At 40.6% G+C, this 23365-nt stretch overlaps 1 protein-coding gene across 1 annotated transcript in view; it reads right to left on the reverse strand.

Annotated features, from left to right (window-relative positions):
- cntn2 (contactin 2) overlaps nucleotides 1-23365 on the reverse strand; it is an 84814-nt gene that overhangs the window by 46468 nt on the left and 14981 nt on the right. The window contains exon 2 of the mRNA XM_042498568.2: nucleotides 6114-6251. Within this exon, the coding sequence (XP_042354502.1) occupies nucleotides 6114-6174 (61 nt within the window). The 5' untranslated portion in view covers nucleotides 6175-6251. The remainder of the gene's footprint in view (nucleotides 1-6113; nucleotides 6252-23365) is intronic.

The raw sequence follows: 23365 nt of genomic DNA on the forward strand, positions 1-23365 counted from the left end.
GATTTCCATTTTATACTGCTTAATACTTCTACTTCACTACGGATATAGTTACTAGTTACTTCACAGCAGGGCTTGGTGATACAGCTGTAAAATAATATCACAATATTTATTAGCTGTATAGCAATACACAATATATATTTCCCTATTTTGAAATCTCCTCTTAACTACAGTGAACTATCCATCCATCCATCCATCCATCCATCCAGCTACTGTTATATGAAAGTTTAATAAAATAGCTCTGTGTGTGTCTAATGCCGGTGGCGATTAAGTAATTATATACATTGCAGCATATAAAAAGTTCAATTAGCTCCATCATATCCGGCGACAACATCTGTCAATTTGGAGATTTTGGGCTATTTCACTCCTATAACATGTCTTCTTTCAGACAGAAGAGGCTTTTTGGTTTGGTCTTTTCAATACTTGACAAACAGGAGCACAACTTGAGGATGTGCTTAGAGAGGACAGGAGGTAAACGACACACTTGTAGAGACTCAACCTGTACAGACGGTGGGTTTCCATTAATCCTCAAATTTTGAAAAAACTATCTATTGTTTATATTGACATGAGGTGTTATTTCAGGTTATATGAAAAAGCCATATCGTGCCAAACTGCAATGGAAACACTTTTTTGGCTTTTCTGGGTCACATGATGCTATGGCTATGTGCTTGTCAGTATGAACTGGCTCCCTCACATAGCAGGAGCTACAAGAGGTGTTAGTGCATCACATAACTCTTCAAAGTTGAGCGGAACATCCGGAATTACCGAATCCACAATTCCTCTGTGAAAAATCATGGACTATCAGCTCCCTGAAATCCCTCATACATGGCTGCTCCCACGTATAAGGGACTCGCCTTTCATTATCGCTCCATAACACACCTACGTGGCCTTGGATTGGAATTAATGATGGCTAGTGCGGTGGCTGCGATAGAAATAACATTGCTATAATAATGTTTTGAACATCCATCACCATGCTTCTTGTTATTACCAAAGGAGAAGTCGCAGAACATCACTCAGTGGAAACACAGTCATCTTGCAATTGTGTTTTATCAACATCATGAAAAATAACGTATTCACACAAATCTGTAATGGAAACCTGTGTACTGTAAGTATAATGTGTATTGATTTTAAAAGGAGGCCCAAATCTGAAAAAAAACCATATCCCTAAAATATTTCGCCTAGCTTTTTAAAAAGGAAAAAAAATAAAAACAAATGTGTGTACAGAGCATAGTTTTCCTCAGGCACTGTAAATCTCCGTAAGTGCACACACACCCATGTTAAAATATGTATCTTAGCAGTCAGACACCAGGGGGTGTCTGACTGCTGTATAGGTCATAAAGCCAGCCCCTCCATGTTGGTGAATGGGTCATAGGCTGCACTAAAAACTCAAAGTACACACCAAATAAATGTTTCCCAAAGACAGTTTCTGTCAGTGAGGGTAGTTCTCATCACCCTGATTTTATGATAAGTTCGGTTTTAATGAGACATTAAATTACACAAAAAGGGGTTTTTTTGCCATGATTGACAGCCATGACAGCCAATCCATGCGCTCACATTCAATGGAGCTGCTTGTGATCGGTTGGACAGGTGTTTTGGTGTGAACTCCCTCACGGCAGATATTGCTACTGTGCAGATGCAGGGCTCTCAATGACATCAGCCTCACAAGATGGCAACGCTCATATCCCGGATATTTTGACCTCACTTCAGCATAGCGGGGGTAAGTGGGAGTGTGTTTTCCATCGTTATATACAGTCTATGGATACAACTGTGACTCACATCCTTGCGAGCTACCTTTTTTTTAGACACATGAACTCAGTGACAGCTGCATTATGAAAAACTGATTTTAACGTTTATTTAGCTGCATCAAACTATCAATTCATGTTGTGGAAATATGTAACGGTTTGCACAGACTTTCACATCACCACTGATGATAATGAATGATATTTTTTCTGCAGTGTCCAGTGTGTTCAGAGGAACTGAGCATGTGCGACTGCACATTTCACCTCAAAGCTCCTTCATTCCAGCATCAGAACACCATTTACCTGCATCATTCATCACATGGCTGCATTCATTCAAGGCTAAAGCTCAGTGGAGAGAATGAATCCCCTCCTCCCGCTGTCTAAAACAACAATCATGAAATTTTAATCAGACCCCAAAATGAGCCGCACCCACATATTTCAATCTCTCTCTCTCACACACAAACACACTTGAGTTAACTGTTTTAACTATTCTTTAAAGACATTTGCAAACCAATAATACTTTCCAATAGTTCTGTGAACTGTGCTGACATTGAAAATAACAGTGAGCTCAGAGGATGTTTGAGGGCACTGTTTGGTGCTGAGGCAAAATGAGGGAGAGTATTTTTAACTTGGTCTCTAAGCTATTACCAATTCTAATTCTGTTTTGTGGTCAAAGTTGTTAAAAGTGTTATGTTTTTTGATTTTGTTCAGATTCTTAATTTATTCAAAGAAAGAATAAAAAAAGGATCTTTGGGAATGAATCAGAAATTCTCTTTTAGCTTCCGTGTCTCTGAACGGGCAGGTTGACAGCTGAGTGTGCAAACACCATCTGTGCCACTCAACTGTAGACAGACAATATTTTGTTAATATTTTGCCACATTTCCACTGCGTAGTTCAGCTTCACTCAACTGACCCTTGGCGCGGGGTCATTTTCTCGATTTAGTTTTTCACTACAGATGGTGAACCCCTCAGTCATGATGTATTAGTGCGTCAGGCTGAGCCTCGTACTTCGGTGTGGGAGATTTTTTAAAATGCACTCTGTCTGGCACATTGTTTATTCTTGGCTATTGTTGCTGTCTTCACTAATGTGAGAAAAATGGGGAAGACTAGTGAGGTACAAATAACCATGATATCAGACCACCTCAGAAGGCAGTGTAAAACACAAAAAAATAATTCAACCATTGTTTATTCAGGGGAAATTGACTGAGCATTAAGCTCTTTTACAGCAATGCCCTGGATACACATCCAGAGGGCGAAGAGAATATAGTATATAATAGCAATAAATCCAATAAACAATAAGAATAGTAATATAACTGCCTACAATACTATTATAATATTTTAACATATTTCACCTTTGCTGATGATGTTGAGCAATTGTACATGTAAGATGTCACAGTGATTGGACAGCTGCGTAAAAAGTGACAGTGACAAGTTTTTTCGTGTTTGTTGGTCTTGGACAGTAATCTGCAATTTGTCAGGTGTTTGGCCTTCTGCCACACCACGCCACGCCATGCCACACCACGCCACGCCACACAACGCTACACCACTCCACGACACCCACCATCCCCTCCACAAAGTCAGCTCATTAACGATGTCACTTCAGAGCATTGACATGATTGTATTACATGTACCAACACGTTTTCATCACATGTTGTCACATGCTACCACTTTGCAGTGGACTTCCACATCTACACAATATGCTTTAGGTATCCTGCGTCTGCTGTTTACGTTCTGGGATGTCCCCACTGTGACGTCAACAAATGGTTCCATTGTGCTGCACAACAGCACATGGAAACCAACAACAGGACGTCAACAAACTCACATGTTGGCGCAGATGTTTAGGATTAGGGAAGGGAAGCACATGGTAAGATGTAGAGATAAAACATCATATTCAGACGGGACGTAAACATCGCTCCATCCATCGCCCTTCCCGCCTGCCCAATTGGCACCTTAACTCTCCTTATATTTCGTCTTTACTGGCATTATGTCAACCTGACACCGTCCTGCTGCATCTCATACACACATAACAGATTTCGTGAAGCAGCTTTCTCAAGTGATGCTTTGCATGTATTACGCAGACATGACAGGCCATCCACCAGCGTGTCAGAACTAGGGCTGCACCTAATAATTTTATTTTTTTTTACTGATTAATCTATCGATTATTTTTTTGATTAATCGATTAATCTATCAATGTTTTTTAATTGATCTAACTATTATTTTTTTATTACTCGATTAATATAACAACCAATTTACCGAAAAATCACATTTTAAAACTTGTTATACACTGCAGGGCATTATTCTCCACCAAAAACAGCTCAGCCCTAACTGGTAATCTGTGTTTTACAGTCTGATATAAAGTCTCTCCAAAATAAAATTAATGCAAGAGCTTGTTCCACTCAAGTAAAAGGAATATAGTGCAATCTACATTTAGCAATCAAACACCAAAATAGATAAAACAATTTAAAAAATTCAAGTCACTTTACAAAATAGTTACTCTTTGTTACAGTAATAAACCTCATATCTAGCAGTCCAACAAAACATCTTGCATTAAAATTAATGTAATTTGAATAACACTAACTTTTCTCTAACATAAATAATTATAACTAGTTCATTCTCTCTGCATCAGAATAGTCCAGCCTTAACTGGGCCTTAAGGCATACCGCTGTCTGCTGATGTGCTGTTTTTTATAAAAGCACATATTCCACTCATTTATGAAGTTATACAAGCTCCTGCACAGCTGACAGCCCCATCCTGTACATGTTTCAAGATAAAATGCATAAAATTGTATCAGCAACTGATGGCGTTCTGCCCACAGAGATACAGTCAGATAGCTTTTGTTTTGAAAGGGAAGCAAGGAAGTTGAGGTGTTTGTATTTCCTCCTCTCTGTGAGAGAGAGAGACTTTAAACTGCAGTATAAAGTGGTATAGAGTCAATATAATCATTCAGTTTGTCAGCAGTTTATTCCTGCTGACAAACGCGAGCGTCACACATAAAAAAACGGCGAGCCACCGTTTCTCTAGATGTGCTGCAGCTGACACGCAGCTCAGACGCACCTGACGAGCGCTGCTCAGGCGGGCAGTGTGCACGCTCTAACTTGATAACATGAGTGCCAAAACAAAAACAACTCTCTCATGAGGTGCGCTGTGTGAAACGGTGCGACGCCGCACGTTATGTGAATCAACGTATTACATCGACGCGTCGCCCCAGCCTTAGTCAGAACACTGTGACCGGTTCTGTCTGGCAGCATTCTTGTTTGAGGTGTCCAGCAGTGTTTCATGCGGACCCAAAAGGTGACTTTTGGCGTTGCAAGCTCATGCCAAAAGCACTGCCAATGCGGTGCTATTTTACGAGTTCAGAGTGATAACGGGTAGGACGAGCAGTGGTTTTTTTGTCTGCTGGTTTTGGACAGTGCTTTACAGCTTGGCAGGTGTCAGGCCTGCTGATACTCCATATACTGTCCCCTTCACCTTTCGGTGACGAAGTCCGCTCATATGCTATGTCACTTTAGAAACAGTGATATGATAGGTATGAAGCGTAGAAATGTGACATTGTCTTAGTTTGCAAAATGCAAACATTTTCATCTAGCAGCTGGGCTGCATTATCCCACTGTGTTCCATTAGCGTAGGTGTTAGCCTTGCTTCTGTGTGTTGAGGTATCATACTTCTACAATGACCTTGGTTTCAAAGAACCAGGTTATTTTGCTTTGCAATTTGAAACTAGAATTACACAACAATGAAACGAATCCGAGGTCACGGTGACCCTGACCTTTGACCGCCAAAATCTAATCAGTTTATCCTTGGGTCAACTTGAACAATTGTGCCAAATTTGAAAAAAAAACAACAAAAAAACAAAAAACAAACCTCAAATTGTTCTTGAGATATCACGTTCACAAGATTAAAACAGACAAGGTCATGGTGACCCTGACCTTTGACCACCAAAATCTAATCAGCTTATCCTTGAGTCCAAATGAACGTGTATGCCAACTTTAAATAAATTTCCCCAAAGATGTTCATTAGATAACACACAATGTGTTATTATAACACAGTTTAGCACAGAGATGGACAGCTGCAAACGGTCTTACTTTCACTCTCAAACTAAATCTTAAAGCCAGGCTCCAATCCTAAACTGCCCTCAACCTGAACTCCTTCATGGGCTAAAACTTACCTTAGTGCATATGTAAGCAATAACGCCATCACAAGTTTTTAATCAGTCTGAAAACCCACATGGACGTGTTTGCATGCGTGCTTGTTTTATGTGTTATGTGTTTAGATTTTATTTGCCCTGATGTACAGCAATTTGTTTCAGCGATTGTTGCTCTTTAAGGTGCTTTATAAATAAAGTTGATTGATGTTTGTGAGTGTTTGAGTGGAACTTACCAGCAGCCTCCTTCAGGGCTGCTGAACTGAGGACCAGCAGACAAAGCAAGTGCTCCATCATCGGGATCCAGATGGATTATAACAGGATCAAAACCTGTTCAGGTTATCTCACAGGAAGAAGAGGCACTCAGCCTGGGCCTGTGCAGGAAATAAAAAAAAAATAAGATTACTTACATGATCACTCCTAGAGCTCTATGGAGGAACTGAATTCATTAAGCACAGATTGTTAAATGAATTCAGTGTAAGTGGAAATGTATTTAAAGTTGACTTCCCATCCATCACTAAAATCCCTTGGTCTTCTTTAGAAGTAAATGTGAAAATTAACATTTTATCAGCATATCAACATATTGACTATTCCCAGTTTCAGTTCTGGTACTGGTATCTGTACACTCCAAGTTCAGATTGTAAAAAAATCCATCAATACTCAGATGCTGATTGATACTGAAAATTAATATTGGATGTAATACTTATTTTCAACAGTGACAATACCATCAGTGTCTTCTCACTGACACATGACTACACACTCACAACATGACTACACACTCACAACATGACTACACACTCACAGCCCCTCCCCTCACTAATCCTGAATATGTCTGACGCCACGTCTTTACGAGGAATTTTCAGAGGTTAGTAAAGCTCCCGTTTCAACGTAACTAAACATAACATCAACATTAAAATAAGTATTACACATATATCATAAATGTTAACCTGAGTGGCGACACACATTAGCTGACCAAAAGTCAATGTTGTTGTTGTTTTGACGTAATGTTTCATAACTTACATCAGTAATGTAGCCGTACAATGGGCTGTCCTGAACACCATTGTCTGGCCTTCAAAGCTTCAGCATTGATCAACAGCAAATAATCAGAGCTTCAGTCAGCTGTATTTGAAGCTGTATTGAATATTTGGGTCCAGCCCCAAGCTGTATGAAGGCATGTAATGTAGATATGTTACTCGTGACATATTTATTTTTAAACCAAAACATGACAATTTTTCCATGCCTAACCAAGTAATGCTGTTGCCTAAACCTGTCTGTATGTCTGTATTTGATGACATGTTGTTACTGCTGCCAGGTCGCTTTTGGATCGAACTTCATATTTCTATTTTGTTTTTATTATTTAACATTTTGTATGGGTGTATGAAGATTGACACAGTTTTGGAGGCAGCCTCAAGTGGCCTTTAGAGGAACTGCAGATTTTGGCACTGTTTCATTGGCTTCATTTTCAGCCTTAGAGGTTGCTGCTTGCTCTAAACTATCGATATACAGTACATGGTCCAGTTGCATCCTCTTTTTATAATTTTTTTTAAAGAATACACATGCTAATGTGTCTCAGTAATAAGCTAAATGCATTTGGAGACTAAAACCTTATATTTTGTCCTTGACCTTATATGCACTGCAGCTCTTAATGGATTTTGACAAAGCCTCCAGTGTACTTCGCCTCTTTTTTGTTAACAGTCCAATACCAAACAATCCACTCTGCTTATTCAAAGAAAATAAACCAGTTTCACTTGTAAATGTTTTTTAACAGGAAAAATGGATTTAACAGCCTGTTCAAACATGTTTACATGTGTGCCATGTTGTATCATGGCTCTGTGCAACACTGCGGTGCTTCTATGACTTACTGGGTGTTGTGAATATTGAGTGTGGTGATTTTCCAGTGAGCAATTCAGATAAGGAATTGAGGACACAGGGAATTTTCAAGGGCACATTATTCTGAAAAACTAAGTAAATCTGTGGTTGATTTTTTTTCCTTCCAAAAGACCTTTGAGGGGCTCACACCTCAACATGTTCTGTGTGCCTTTTCTGCCCAGCCAAACCTGATTGTCCTCCCCAAGAGACAACTCTGTTTTTACAGGCTTTGATTCACTCAATATACAAAAGGACTGCAATTCTCCATGCATCACAAGACACACATCACCGTCAGTCTGAACTCACACACAAACGGCTCTGAGTGAAGGGATGGGTACGGCAAAGCAGAATAAAACAGAAAGCGGATGAAAGAGAAACGGGAATCAAAAATAGGAGCGGGAAAATCTGAGAAGAGAAAGAGTGCAGGAAGAGGGAAAGTGGGTGTGATGGATGGATTACAGAGACAGGCAGTGAAATAGACAGGAGAAAGCAGTGTATCACGTAACTCTAAATGACCCCAGAGTAGAGCAAAGTAGATTTAGCTCAGTACTCATCACAGGCTGAGAGCACATTTTATATTTTGCTAAGTAAAAGTGTGACACACCCCTACTGCAGGTCTGCATGCTCAATCTGTTGGAGGATGTTACATACATGTAGTAACATGAGCTGCCAGTGATGTTGGGGAGAAATATTTACATGAACAAAACATTACATCCCTTTGGCTCACACTATGTGCCTACTGAACTAGACCGTACACCACTGGAAAAAATTCCTGAGACAGTTTTCAGATATATATACATACATGCAACCATCAATCATGCTTAGGATTGGAAATTAGCACCAATCACCAGCCAAATGCTGGTGAAATATGCAATTTGCAAAGTTAACTACATAAAACCATAGTTTCCATGATATCAGTGAAGTTATGGCATAGAAATTAGTTTCTAGGGACTTCTGGGCAAATAGCACAGCTTTAACTCAGAAGGCACTAAAAATCTACTTTTTGCAGCAAATGACACCTAAACTGATCCAAATCCCCTTTTGCAGCAAATGAAATCTAAAGTGAAAATCTGCTCATCAAAGAGAAGTTATCAAACTACATAAAACCACCTTTTCCATCATACTCATCCATTTTCACTTCTTTTCCATGGAAATGTTTTTCTAAGGGCTATTGGGCAGAAAGGACAGCTCAAACTGAAAAGTTACTCAGTGTATGACACCTTCACTGATCCAAATCCAAGTTTTGCATCAAATGACATCTAAAGTGATAATCTCCCCATCATAGACAAGTTAACAAAAATAACTACATAAAAACCATGAATCCATTTTCACGTTTCTGGCATAGAAATGTGTTTCTTGGGACTTTTGGGCAAATAGCACAGCTTTCACTAGAACCTCAAAATCTACTTTTTGCAGTGCATGACCCCTCAACTGATCCGTATCCACTTTTTTTCGCAGCAAATGACATCTAAAGTAAAAATGTGCTCATTACATACAAATGATCAACGTTAACTACATAAAACCAGGTATTCCATCATATCAATCCATTTTCACATGTTTCTGACATAGAAATGTGTTTCTAAGGGCTTCTGGGCAGCAGCTGGTCATCTGATCCATTGATCTGATCTGATCAGCTCTGAAAGGATTGACAGATGAATTATTAAATGTCCCAGAGTGACAAGCTGCTGCTGAGGAAAAACAGAACACACAGAGAGCTCTGCCTGTGCTGCATCCATGGACCCGCAAAAACCTCTGAACTTTATAGAGGGGACACAGAATGATACAAAGGGCAACACATGCAATTAATAGAAAAATAAGCTTGCTGTTGTCGTCGACATATTTTTACATATGTAGCTGATACTAGATATAGCAGGAATTTTGACAGTTAGAAAGAAACATAAATAAGACATGATTAGACAATAAGACAAGTATTTTATGGTTTGGTCAGGGATGTTGTCTAAAATTTCAGGTTTTCTACAAGTTATAATTTGGTTCACACAGTATAGGGAAAAGCAATAACTTGAACATCATAACTTGAAAAAAGGCAACTCAAACTCCCCATTTCTATCCGAAAGGGGTTCTCAATGGAACTGTGTAAGTTTTGTTGTCTTTCTTTGCTAAAATTGCATCAGATTTTTATTAACAACTTGTGTTAACTTGTGATCAGGTTCTCAGCTGAAAAATCTTTACAGTTACAGCTATAACTAACTTATTTTGGCTGATCTTTATGTCAAGACATAGGGAAGAGTACACAGAATTAAAGTAAGAAAACACTTCATGGTGGGACAAACTGAAAGTGTACTGTTTATGAGGTAATAGCAAAATTCTTTCTTTGTTAAAGGGAAACAGTTCACCTCAAGGTCAGTTTTTCTGCACCATAACCTTGAAGATGAATCAAAAACAGACCCATTTTCCTCTTGAAGCCATCATTTCTTTAGGCTCTGAACATCCCTGTGGGGTCAGTTTAAGCCTGGCTCAGACTCAGTCTGATCTGCTGTCCTCCCGGTGCTCACATCGGCTGTTTTCTCTGTCTGTGTGTAATAGGAGGCTAAAACACAGTCTGGCATAACTAAAAGACAATGAGCAGCTCTCGCTTTTGGAGAAAGCTGCCCCCAGGCCTTCATTTAGATCCTGCCTCACTGCTTGCTAATGAAAGTGTCACGTAAGGCAAACCTGAGTGTGGAAAAAGATACAGTTGTATTTTTCTGTCATTAGGCCAGTTTAGAAGTCACTGACTGAAACCAAGTTCACATGTACATGAGTATTTTTGAAAAAGTCACTCTGTCTATGCAATTTCGAGTCATTCAATGAACTTTAAGTAAAAACTCCTTCCAGGCTAGACTTCAGGTAATCACTTTTTTTCTAGGCAATTTCTGCTTCTTTGCATGTTGTTTAGCCAACATGGCTTCCCCTATGGCGAAACAGGCAGTTGAGCTGAAGACATCTCGACAACTCAAGGTGGAGGGAGAGGTTACAGGACTGTGAACAGCCGGCAGCCAGCAGGCAGAGAGAGCCCGTGAGGAATATCGGCATGTTTTTTTACATCTAACTTGGTAAATTACGGATTTATTTTATACACATGGGACTCTTATCAACACCCACAATATTATCATAGAGTGCATTTAGTAATTTTACACCTATCATTATTGTAATATGACATGCGTCTGTTTCCATTATTGCTGTGCATCTCTCCCCCTCTCTCCCCCGTCTTCCCCTCTCTTCCCCTCTCTCTTTCTGTTTCCATTTTGTCATGATTGTATTTCAGTTGTTATTTACGACATCTATTGCACGTCTGTCCATCCTGGAAGAGGGATCCCTCATCATCCTCTGCCGCTCTTCCTGAGGTTTCTTCCTTTTTTTTTTCCTTCCCCCGTTACAGTGGTTCTTTTTCAGGAGTTTTTCCTTAGATAATATGAGGGTCTAAGGGCAGAAGGATTTCATATGCTGTAAAGCCCTCAGAGGCAAACCATGTTTTGTGATGACTAACCAAATAGGCACTGGCGTTTGTTGGAACAGTGGACTTACTGACTAGATTACTAGCAAGACGGTTTGGGTGAGTTTTATTTTGTTTCTGTTATGTGTTTGATGAGTTAGCGAGGCAATTAAGCCTTGTGAGTCTTCATGACCGAGAAGCCCAAGCCTACCCAAAATGTTTTCCAATGTAATAAGAATGAAATATAGGACCAGCTTAAAAAACCTCATTCAGTACAGTGTTCCTATAGTTACATTCATATTAAATGATTCTGCAGTACCATATTCTGTATTCAGCGCCAATGTAGCACTAGATACAAGGTACAAGGTAACCTTATTGTCATTTTTCCTAAACGTGGTTCAAGAAGAAATAAAATTGAAGTTTATCCTAAATCCTGCTGCTACATCTTTTGGCGTCGAGTTGAGGAGTTTCAAAGCCTGGGGAAAGAAGCTGCTCTGTAGTCTGGTGGTTCTCCAGCAGATACTTGTGTATCTTTTTCCAGATGGCAGCAGGGTGAACAGACTGGGCTGGGGTGGCTGCTGTCTTTCAGTATCTTTTGAGCCTCACCTCACTTCACCGAGGTCACTGATGCTCTGTAGATGGGAACCAGTGATGTTCTAGGCAGTTTTAATCACCCGCTGTAGAGCCTTCCTGATCTGAGCCGTGCACAAACCATGCCAGTTTGTGATGTTTCCAGTCAGTGTGCTTTCTATTGCTCCTCCTCCTAGAAATTAACCAGGATCTTGCTCTGGAATTTAGCCTTCATAAGTTTCCGTAGAACGTAGAGTATTTTCTGTGCTTTTTTAACCTGGGTGGTGATGTGCGATGACCAAGATAGCTTCTCACTGATAGTAGATCCAAGGAACCTATAGCTGTTCACCTGCTCCACCTCAGCTCCACTGATATAGATAGGGGTGTGTGTCTTTGCCTCCTTCTTTTTAAAATCAACAATTAGCTCCTTGGTTTTACTGACATTGAGCAGTAGGTTGTTCTCTGTGTACCACTCTGCAAGATTGTTGATTTCCTCCCAGTATTAACTCTCATCATTGTTTGTAATACAACAAGTGATGGTGGTGTTGTCTGCATACTTCATGATAGAGTTCTCCTGATGTCTGGGAGTGCAATCATGAGTGTAGTGAACAGGAGGGGGCTGAGCACACAGGCCTGGGGGACTCCAGTGTTGAGCACTAATTTAGAGGAGATGTGACTGCCAATCCGAACTCTCTGGGGTCTGCATGTGAGGAAGTCCAGTATCCAGTTGCAGAGCGTTGTATGGAAGCCAAGAGTGTGAAGTTTTCCAATCAGTTCCATGGGAGAGATTGTGTTAAATGCTAAGCTGAAGTCATCAAACAGCATCCTGATGTAGCTGTTCTCCAGGTGAGTGAAGACTGAGTGAAGAGCAGTAGATATGGCATCCTCTGTGAATCTGTTGGTTCTGAAAGCATACTGGTGAGGGTCTAGGCTGGCAGGGATGTTGTCTTTGATGTGATGGAGAACCAGTTTCTCAAAGCACTTCATCAGGATGGGGGTAAGAGCCACAGGGCGGTCGTCATTAAGACTTTTTAGGTACAGGAACGAGGATGGCTATCTTGAGGCAGGAGGGAACAGTCTCTTATGAGAGTGAGATGTTAAAAATGTCAGATATAACATTAACTAGCTGATCAGCACAAGCATTTAGTTCCAGGAATGTTATCTGGGCCGGTGGACTTGTTTATATTCACTCTCAGCAGGAGTTTTCTCACATCTGCTGTGGTCACTGAGAGTGGCCGGTCCTCTGGAGGCAGAGTAGACTTAACAGCTGAGTCCTTATTAAGGAGGTCAAAGCGGGCGTAAAATGTGTTCAGCTCATCCCGCAGCATGGCCTCACATATGACGGGGTCGCTTCTGCTTCTGTAGCCTGCGACATTTTGAATCGCCTGCCGCATATCTTTAGTGCTGTTGCTGTTGAGGTCTCTCTCCAGTCTCTGCTGGTGTCTCCTCTTAGCCTCCTTGATGCCAGCGCTCAGTCGTGCTCTGGCGATGATGTATGCCTCCTTGTCCCCTGACTGAAAGGCAGTCCTTTCAGCTCTGAGAAGAGCCTTCACCTCTCCATTCATCCAGGCTTGCTTTTGTAATCACCACGTCATCAGCACATTTGAAGTTTTAACTGTTGGTTTGACTCTTTTTATCAACTGACAATATGTTGGCAGAAGGAGCAGAGAAATATGATCTGATAGGCCAAAGTGAGGGCATGGGGTGGCTTTGTAGCTGTAAGAAATATTTGTATACACATGGGCCAGGATATTTCTTCCTCTGGTGTTGATATGGACATGCTGGTGGAATTTAGGTAAAACAAATGTGAGGTCTGTTTGAGTAAATCACCACCTTCTATGAAGATTCCATCTAGCTGTTTGGTGATGTTGCTGCTGTTGTTGCTGCGGTGAATTTTTTGATTTTGCATCTGGGGGAATGTATACAGCAACAATATAAACACTGGTGAATTCTCTGGGTAGATAATATGAATGACAGCACCACAAACTCAACATCTGGTGAGCACAGTCCATCCACTTAAACTGCGTTTGAGCACCAAACATAATTTATATAAATGATCATCATATAGTGAGGTGGGAGGTAATGGTGTTTAGATCAGGATCGTGGATGGGTGACTTTCATGTAGGAAATGAGAGTTCTGTCTAAAGATTGGGTGGACTGAACATAACTAATGGATAAAAGACACTAAAATAACCTGTGATGAACTTGCTTCTGGATCGTTCATTTGTAAATGCACTGAACGGCCATGTGTCAGTTTGCCAGAGCACTAGCTTTCACTTTTCTCTCTATATAACTGTATCATGAAACCGAAACATCCTAAACTAATGAAAATATAAAACCAAACTTATAAAAACAAAAAAAATCAGTTTAACTACACAGAATGAGTATGTTCTCCTAAAATACTGCAACGTATAGCAATTATATTTGTGTAGTGTAACCCATACACATGGTGTATTGCTTCAAAGCCTTGAGAGGTATACGCTTTTTTATCTGAAGTAGCTGCAGTCTGTCCTCATCTCTCTATTTTCCTCTGAAGTTGAGGCTGTTGAAGGGCACTTGAAGACAGCAGCAGAAAAGGTCAAAATGACTCCTGACATTAACAATTAAACTGTGGGACACACACTCTTTATCTGTCCTTCACCAAAGTGCACCTCTCTCTCTCTCGCTCACCTTCATGCTCCACAAAGGAGTATGACCGCCCAATGCCTCGGGGCTCTCAGGGCTGTGTAGACATCTGCTGATGAAGCACACGCTCCCCCAAGGACCACACACACACAAACACACACATTAAGGAAGCACAATATCATTTAAACAGAAGTTGAAGACATGTAAAGACTGGGCGGTGGACAGATGTGTGAACAGAGTTGAAGGTTAACATTAAAGCATAACTTTGTTTTATTTTTATTATTAACCTGGACCCAGTTTCCCTATGTCCCTGTGTCTATGTGACTCATAGGAACAACAATTTTTGAAGTTGGTCGAGTGAGCCAGCAGACATATGGCATTTTACATTAAAACCAGTCAGGGCAGTTATATTAGACAGCAAATGTCATTTGTATTAGTGATGCACAAAATCCATTTCATGAGGTCTAGTTGATTATCAGAGGAAAGTGCACACTTGTATCGCCCTCTTCAGTCACTGAATGTGGAAACATATAATGCCAAACTCTGCGCAGATACATGTTAACATGGTCAGGGTCAGACATTTTAGGGGACATAAACAGATGAAACTGGATGCAGGGGGACTATAAAGACAAAAAGACTTGAAGTGAGCACTCAGGGAGGTCAGGGAGATGTGTTAAGGTCACCCGCAGGCATAGGTCATAAGCATGTAATTACTCTCACTACCAGAGGGGGGAGACAAAAGTTCAGTATTCCAGCTTTAACTGTTTGAAAGCTGCAGCGACATCACTTTTCTTGTGCTGACTTCAGACGCCGTTCAAAAGTATTTAAAAACTTTGAACTCTAAGTAAATTGGTGCGATATCTTTTAAAAACACAGGAATAGAGGCAATGAACAGCTTGGTAAGAAATGTTCCACAAATTGCAAGAAATTAGATTAAATTAGTAGATTTAGAAAATTATTTGTTGGAGATGAAACTTCTTATCCAGCAAAAAGAGGATGAGATCAGCTGCCCCATGAAAGGGATGGTAGATGACTGTTATTAGGTGGGTTTCCATTACAGATTTGCACAAAACTTATATAATAATATAAGTTTGTTATGTAAATAAAACACAGCTGCAAATATTCTCCTCTGGCGATAACATTCCAAAAAGCATGGCGATGGATGTTCAAAACATCTGTAGCTTTATTTCTATTGCAGCCACCACACTAGCCGTCATTATTAAAACCCCTTATACGTGGGAGCAGCCACGTATGAGGGATTTCTGGGAGGTGATAGTCCACGATTTCACAGAAGAGGATTCAAGAGCACAAAGGATTCAAAACTTCCAGATGATTTGCTCAACTTTTGAAGAGTTGAAGAGTGAAGATGTATATGCAATAACAGCTCTTGTAGCTCCTGCTGCATCATGAGGGAGCCAGCTCCTACTGACAAGCACATAGCCATAGCATCATGTGACCTAGAAAAGCCAAAAAAGTGTTTCCATTGTAGTTTGGACAAATATGTGTTTCCCATTAGGCATGATTTATATTTGCAATTTCAATTTGTGCAATTAAAGGGTTAATGGTGAGCACCTACTGTCATGTTATGCCATTGTTATTATTTAGAAAGGGCTGTCCATGTGTATGTTACATGTCACACTATAGGTCAATGCCGTTGTGTTGAATGCCACGACCATTACTCATCCCTTTGCTTCCATGCTGTCTAATATCACACACACTGGAGTACATGATGCCGCTATCATTTGCTCTCATGTAAAAATGCAAAGATGGCGTAAAGAAACTTTGTAGCAGCCCTATAGCACAATCTTTGTGTAAAAGGACTACAGTTTTATTATTATTGTGAAAGAAGTCAGAGTCAGGCCAACTGTAACCAGTGGTGTAATCAAAAGTGGAGTTGTGTTTACAAATGATTTTTTCCCTCCTGTTCAATCAAAGGCAAAATTGTGAAATGTATCAGTTATAGAAAATTAATACTAATCTATTTAAAGAAATATCTAATTGAACAAAATGTACTGAAAACTGCCATTTAATAACAAGCATATATAAGAAAACATGATCAAAAAGAATAAGAGCACCGAACAAGTCATCCTTGATAAAATATGCATCAGCCTATATTCACACACAGAGGCAGAGCACCTTCCCTGCTGATTCAGTGATGATCACGCTGCTGAAAGCGAGAAGCAGCTCGTGCTTTGATACGACGTTATTAGTAAGATCAGATTGTTGCTGTAACTGGAATGTTGACACACAAACACGCATGCACACAGATGCGCTCTGTCTCCTTCCACCCCACTGTGTTGGCGGCATCATTAGCACGCTCAGTTAGCTGAGCCTGAGACCACAATGTGGACGACAAACCACAATTTCACAGATAAATGTATAAAATGTGCATCAGGGTTGCTTTGCTGCGTGCTGTGTGTTTTATTGTGTTATCACCTCTGTTATTGTGATATGATGCCTCTAAGAGAAAATGTGGCCATTCTGTTTCTCCCATCACTGTACACGGGCGATGCAAATGTGATTTGCTTCTAAACTTCTGCAAAACAATAAACATCAAGTTGATGAGGAAAACTTTGGAAAAAGGACAATTGTGCTGTGTCATGTGTAAGACATGATTAGAGATATGATGAGGTATGGTTTGGCACTTTGCAAGAGATTTTAAAACAGAAGCAACGCAGTAAAACCTGTTCACTACTCACTGTGGCTGCTGCTTCTTTTACCATTTCTCCATGCAACAGTATCACAGCATAACAGTATACCAGGGTATTTTGAAATCCTGGAGGTCTGTTTTTCAACTGTCACACCACAACAAATACAGATGCGCCCCTTTTCTAACCATAACTAACTGGTTTTTGTACTAAAATTAACCACAAATTAACCACAGTGGTGTTGAAAAATAAAGTTTCAGTGAATCCCCTACACAAAAATGTGCAAAAGTAACATATCCACGGTTTGCTTTAACGTCCAATGTCAATGTTATTCTGGCAATTAGGTTGAGCAACCTGGTGACTGACTGCATCAAATGTACCTTAGGGGCTGTTCACACGTCAACAGTTCTTGCATGAAACATTTTGTTGTGGTTTGGCCTTTCATTCACACGACAATGGCAGAAAACTGGGTTTCCAGAGTGTAATCTTTTTAAAAACGCCACCCCTTCTGTCAACGTGTAATTTGGCAATGCACAGATCCTGTGAGCACAGTGACGTCATGGTCGCACTTCAGATAAACAGCCATGCACAAGTCGGAGGACAACAATAACAACAATGGCAGACTACCAAGCTGTGTTTGTGCTGCTGACTCTACTGAGTTTATTAACACTGTCCGCGCTCGTGCGTGCGTTCGCCATCATCTTTTTGTTTACACTCATCGCTCTGTAGAAGCACGCCTTTATGTGCATGCACGTGGTGTTCCTCTGTGGTGTGTCATTACAGAGTAACACCGCCAAATACTGACCTGGCATGCACACTACAGCGTACATGAGGATGGTTCTCACAATGTTATCGTAAGAATGCAGGGTTTTTTTAAAATGCAAAGGACAGTCTTGTCTGTTTTTAGAGGGGCTTTTCTCATCTCAATGTGGCCTCAGAGAGATTTGTTATTCTAATCTTTTGTTTTCTCTGTTGTCTGTTTTTGAGACAGCCTTTTTTTATTGCCTGAGTAAAATACTGTATGAAAATTATTTTCAGACAAAGTTTAAACAGAGAGTAGTACCTAAACTTAAACTTGCCAAACTGCAGTGCTTATTCTGATTTATTTAGTCCCAATGGAAGATTATTTCTTGATGGTCTATTATTTTGCCCGCCATCCCCAGCGTCTACCAGTATTGGAAACTGGAAACACTGGTATGGCTACACGGTGGACCAGCTGCCCTGCTCGCCTTTGTCTGGCAGCCATGCATGAAATAGCTGAGCAGCCAGTGGAGCTCAAGGCAGTCCCTCCATGTCTCATTCCATGCAGATGGTCAGCAAGATGCTCAGCTCTGTTCATCAGTGCCAGTCTGACCTTAAACGTGCACCGAGGGGCCCGTGGAGGGTTACATGTGTGTTCAAAGAAATCAGACAGCAGAGTTTCATCTCTCCTGTAAAGCACTGTTGTGTGAAGCTGCACTTTTGAAAAGCAGAAAAGAAACACTTGACATTTGAAAAGTTTGACTAGAAGGGTTCTTTTGCTTTCAGACTAAATGTCTGTGAGTTTAACTGCGACCCAACCTTGAGGTCTTTGTGAGAATATTTAAACTCTCCATCTCAAAATACGTCTTTGCTTATGTTATGAATCAAAATGTCAAGACTGTTCAATGGTTTGGAGTCCTTGTAAGACTTGTAAGTGTGTGTATGTATTTCACTTCAGATCTCCTTCAAATCTTTATTTATGTACATAGGTGTGCATCTGTTTGTTCTGAACATGACCTTCACAAAAAGTGCCTTCCATGGGTTTTCAGAAACTAGCTGTCTACACCTCTGCTGTAATTCTGTTAAAAGGACAGTAATTGCATTCTTAAGCTTTGGCAACAGCACAGCATTAGTGTCTGGACAAAGCAAAGAGATTCCCTTTGTTTTTTTTTTCATTGATTTCAGCCAGGTGGCAAAGGAGAGACTGTGGGGAATAACAGCAATTCTTTTACACCTAACTTGGTGAGTTAAGGATTTATTTAGACCAACGTGGAGTTGGTGACTGTTGAACGGTGGACTTACTTACCTACATTACTAGCAAGAGGAACCAAGACAGTTTTGGTGATGAAATGTGTTTTATGATGAGTTAGCGAGGCAGTCAGTCTTCTGTGACTGCAAGGAAGTTGAATTCAAAAGGTGAACAGTTATATTTCTCTGTTTAATGAGGAAAATGAGAATACTAATATAATTACTTTATTTAAATATTTTGTGAGTTCCTAATGCACATTTATTGATCTGAAAGTAAGCAAATGGGGGTGGGGGTGGGGTGGGGGTGAACATGGCACACTTTCCCGTCATGTACCATATACCCTTGAAAAATTTCAGGAGGGTATCTAGACATGAAATATTAGATACTACCCAAGCCTATGACATATAGATCAGAAATGTTACTTTTTAGCCCTACAGTGTATGCCATCACAAAACCGCATGTGGATAAACACACAAGGGAGCTTAAGGGCTTTTAAATTACAATTTCATCTTCGATGGATGATGAAATAGTCCATTGGCTCTAACCCTACATCCTTCTCATGACCCCTCCCCTACACTATATAACCACACACAGCGTCGGTGGTTGAGAACTCAGTAGCATACTGATGTTCTCCATCTACCAACTATCCAATGAGCAAACTCTAGATTTAAAGTTGCACTGTCTGCTTTACTTTGTGCCTTTTTTTGTGCCTTTTTTTAAAATACTATAAATGGTTATCAGCTAACCTCTCTCTTCTTGCTGTTGTTGTAACCTGCCTCCTTGCTTGTTTTCACATACGCTCTTTTGCATTTCAATCCATTTGAAATGACCTGACTGTGATCTCTCAGTCTGGTTTGTGCTGTTGTATGGCACCAAGCCATCCTTCTCTGGGTTATACTAATGTATTATTAATGGATGCTGAGTCAAGAGAGTGCTGTGTATCCGTATAGTGCTGCTTGACCTCAGTCTGGCCTTTAGCACTATTAACCATGCCCTCTGTAGATACATCTCTGACACTGCCGTGGAGTGGTTCTATCATTCTGCCATTTATCAAACAGGAGGATTTAATGTGTTAGTTGATGAGTTTATCTTATTTTCAGTGACTGCAGAATACTCCACGGACCTCCACTTACGGTAAAGCCTCTAGGCTCAAGCTTACAGCAAGTTAGAAAATCAACATATGATTTCAGTCTAAAGATAATCAGAAAAGAAATGAACGAAAACGAAAAGTTCTTTCCTTTCTATGTGCTGATGTCCCAAATGATAATTTATCTGGCATGGAAATTAAGGGTGTTGGTTGACTGATTCATCTCCGGACCCGAAACTTCCTTCAGTCAACAAAAATTGACATAAAAAGCTGTGTGAAGAAAAAACAAGAGTTTCTGCAAGAGAAGTCCAAACCCTGCCAACTATCTCATCTCCAAACACTATTAAAGAGCTTGTGCTTGTCTCAATTACAAAAACTGTAGGGAGCAACTAGGCCTGGGTGATTTTTTCACACCAAATTTTTCCCTCTTCAAAACACACTACAAAGAAGTTACTCAAAACAAGTTTTATTATTAAGTTTTATTTTGCCAGTTGACGTTTGACCACCAAAATTTCATCAGCTCGTCTGAGTCTAAGTGAACATCTGCGCCAAATTTGATAAAAATTCTCTCAAGGTATTCATGAGATTTTGTGTTAACAAGAATAGCAGCAGTTCTTGAGTCCAATTGGATGTTTGTACAAAATTTGAAGAAATCCCCTCAAGGCATTCTTAAACTACCATGTTCATAAGAATGGGGCAGACGAACAACCTGACAACATATTGCCTCTGGCCACAGCTATCACCAGAGTGGAACCATAAAATAATATTCCATGCAAATATGGAAGAAACAGCCATGAGAAACTCTCGGGACAATGTTTTAACCTCCCATACTCTGAGTCTTAATCATTTAAACATGATGCTATAATTAATTGATTGTGATCACAAACCACTAAAACACAAGCAAATGTTAACAATTAAAAATAATGAATAACTGAAGCCTTTAAAGCTGCACTGGGAATTTAACTAATTAAAAAGAAGCCAATCTTGTCGCTCTGATCCACCAACAAAAAGGTACCATGAAATGTGAACACTATAAATTTAGCCCACCCAGCATATCAAGCGCCTAATTAGCACTCCGGGGTAACTCCTACACCTCAGCGTGCACCATGTGCCTGCCACCACTTCATGCAAGTTAGGCATTAATTGACTGGCCACATGCAGGGAAAAACGCAATTACTGCAAAATTCAAGGATGGGGGATAAAAATGAGCAATCATATCAAGACATGCTAAACTGTTCACTAAGTCCCTAGATACAGCTGGAGAAGACAGTGCATAATAAGCAGGTCTTAGCTAGTGCCCAGCCAGCCGACCAGGAGGGAGAGATACAAATCTCCAGGCTGTCTGCTGCACCCTGAAGCAGCTATTAGTTTCCCATCCACTAACAAGGGGAGTGTGGCGCCTGAGAGCGGGATGACTTCATGCACGCTGCGGCTGACTTCATCAGGACACAGAGAAACACATCTATTATCTGTGTGAGCGTGACTGATCATTAAGGAACAATAGTGGGTCTTTGAGTCCCTTTGGCCACCTCTGGCCCTGTAAAACAGAGCACCATTTACTGAAGTGCAATCAGCACTTACAACACATACACATACGAGAATGGCACTGTGACTGGGCTGACTGCTGTACCAGTGTAGCAGCACTCACAGAACACACTCAAATCAGTCACTTGACAGGACATGAGTGCAAAATTAGGTTCACAATTTCTGAAAAAAAAACAGGTTCTTTGTCCTCTCTGCTTCAGCATATTAAAGACTCATATAATGAGGCACACCTAGTTGATGAAGACTTGTCTGTAGCATAAGTCACATTTAGACAAGATCAGCCTTTCCTTTGTGTCTTTCCTTTGTGTTTTAAAAAAAAATCTTCATATAGTAACAGAATAAAAACAATCAGTGTACACAGATCTGCAAAATCACGCATTATCATCGGGAGGGAAGAGACCGTGCACTGCGGTGAGGGAGAGATGTCCCCAGCATTTTCAGCGCATCAGGTGAGAGAAAGACACCGTGCACCACTGAGCTTAAGTGTCAGGTGAGAGAGAGCTTAATGTGCCACCGACTGCTTGACAGTGGTTGTGATACTTTTAAGTTTGTGAAGTTAAGTTAAAGTTACATCACAAAACAACAGCACCACCCCTAATAGTTATCACTCTGGAAAGCAGCATTAAAGCTCACTGCGACAGTGGAGCACCAGGACTAAAAGGAAAGGTCTCTTGTATTTCACATCTTTTTTTTCTTTTTTTAAAATTAAACGGTTAGTTACATTTAAAGGGTGTTGGCCTAATAGGCCTCTGGGATCTATTTTTTTTACAGAAAAAGCAATGAATGGATTAATAGAGATCATTCAGATTATTCCAATATAAGACATTACAGTAAACTGCAGCCCTGGACTTGACCTGATTCGGTTTGCAGGTTGTGTCTTTACTAGGGTTGGAAATTTTAAGCTCTTTCCTAAATCAATTATTGGTAAAATTAGCAATCGATTTAATGATTGATCGATTAATCATTCGAAAAAAAAACCGTCTTTTTCTCAATCAAAGCTCACAGCAACATAGTGCATATACTCTGACAGCATTGCATAGCCTATCGATTGATCGATTCAATTTCATGTTTGATCAAATTCTTACAGACAGATTTGTCAGATGTCGATTGTTACCACCCCTTATCTTGACCAAGCGCACAATGCCAGCTTTCGCTGGTTGAGTTCCATACACACAATAATAACAAACATGCATAAAACCAAACACACACACAGCAAACACACAGGAATGCAGTGCACATTAACAAGCACACACCCTACTCCACTTTCTCCTCTCTGCTTCACTGCCTTGTTGTTCTACTTTTCTCCTGGCTGAAGGACAAACTGCACTGCCTCAGTGTGTGTGTGTGTGTGTGTGTGTGTGTGTGTGTGTGTGTGTGTGTGTGTGTGTGTGTGTGTGTGTGTGTGTGTGTGTGTGTGTGTGTGTGTGTGTGTGTGTGTGTGTGTGTGTGTGTGTGTGTGTGTGTGCGTGTGTGTGTGTGTGTTAGCGGATGTGAAGTGCCATGGCCTCTAAACACCGGATGTGTGATTTGCGACCTCAGACATAAGTGCTGTCTCTCAGTAGCCATCACTGTCTCCTCTGACTTCCTGTCCTGCCGGCTGACAGGCCTGACTTAGAGCTGACCTCAGGTCAGAGGAGGCTGCTGGGTGGAATAAGGTCAGCGGTGCACTCAGGGCCATGGATAGACAGCTTGATGTTCTTACGAGACCGCCGTGTTTGTTC

Source organism: Plectropomus leopardus, chromosome 2 (genome assembly GCF_026936395.1).
Source record: "Plectropomus leopardus strain MGB_pleo_1.0 chromosome 2, ASM2693639v1, whole genome shotgun sequence".
NCBI classification, from domain to species: domain Eukaryota; kingdom Metazoa; phylum Chordata; class Actinopteri; order Perciformes; family Serranidae; genus Plectropomus; species Plectropomus leopardus.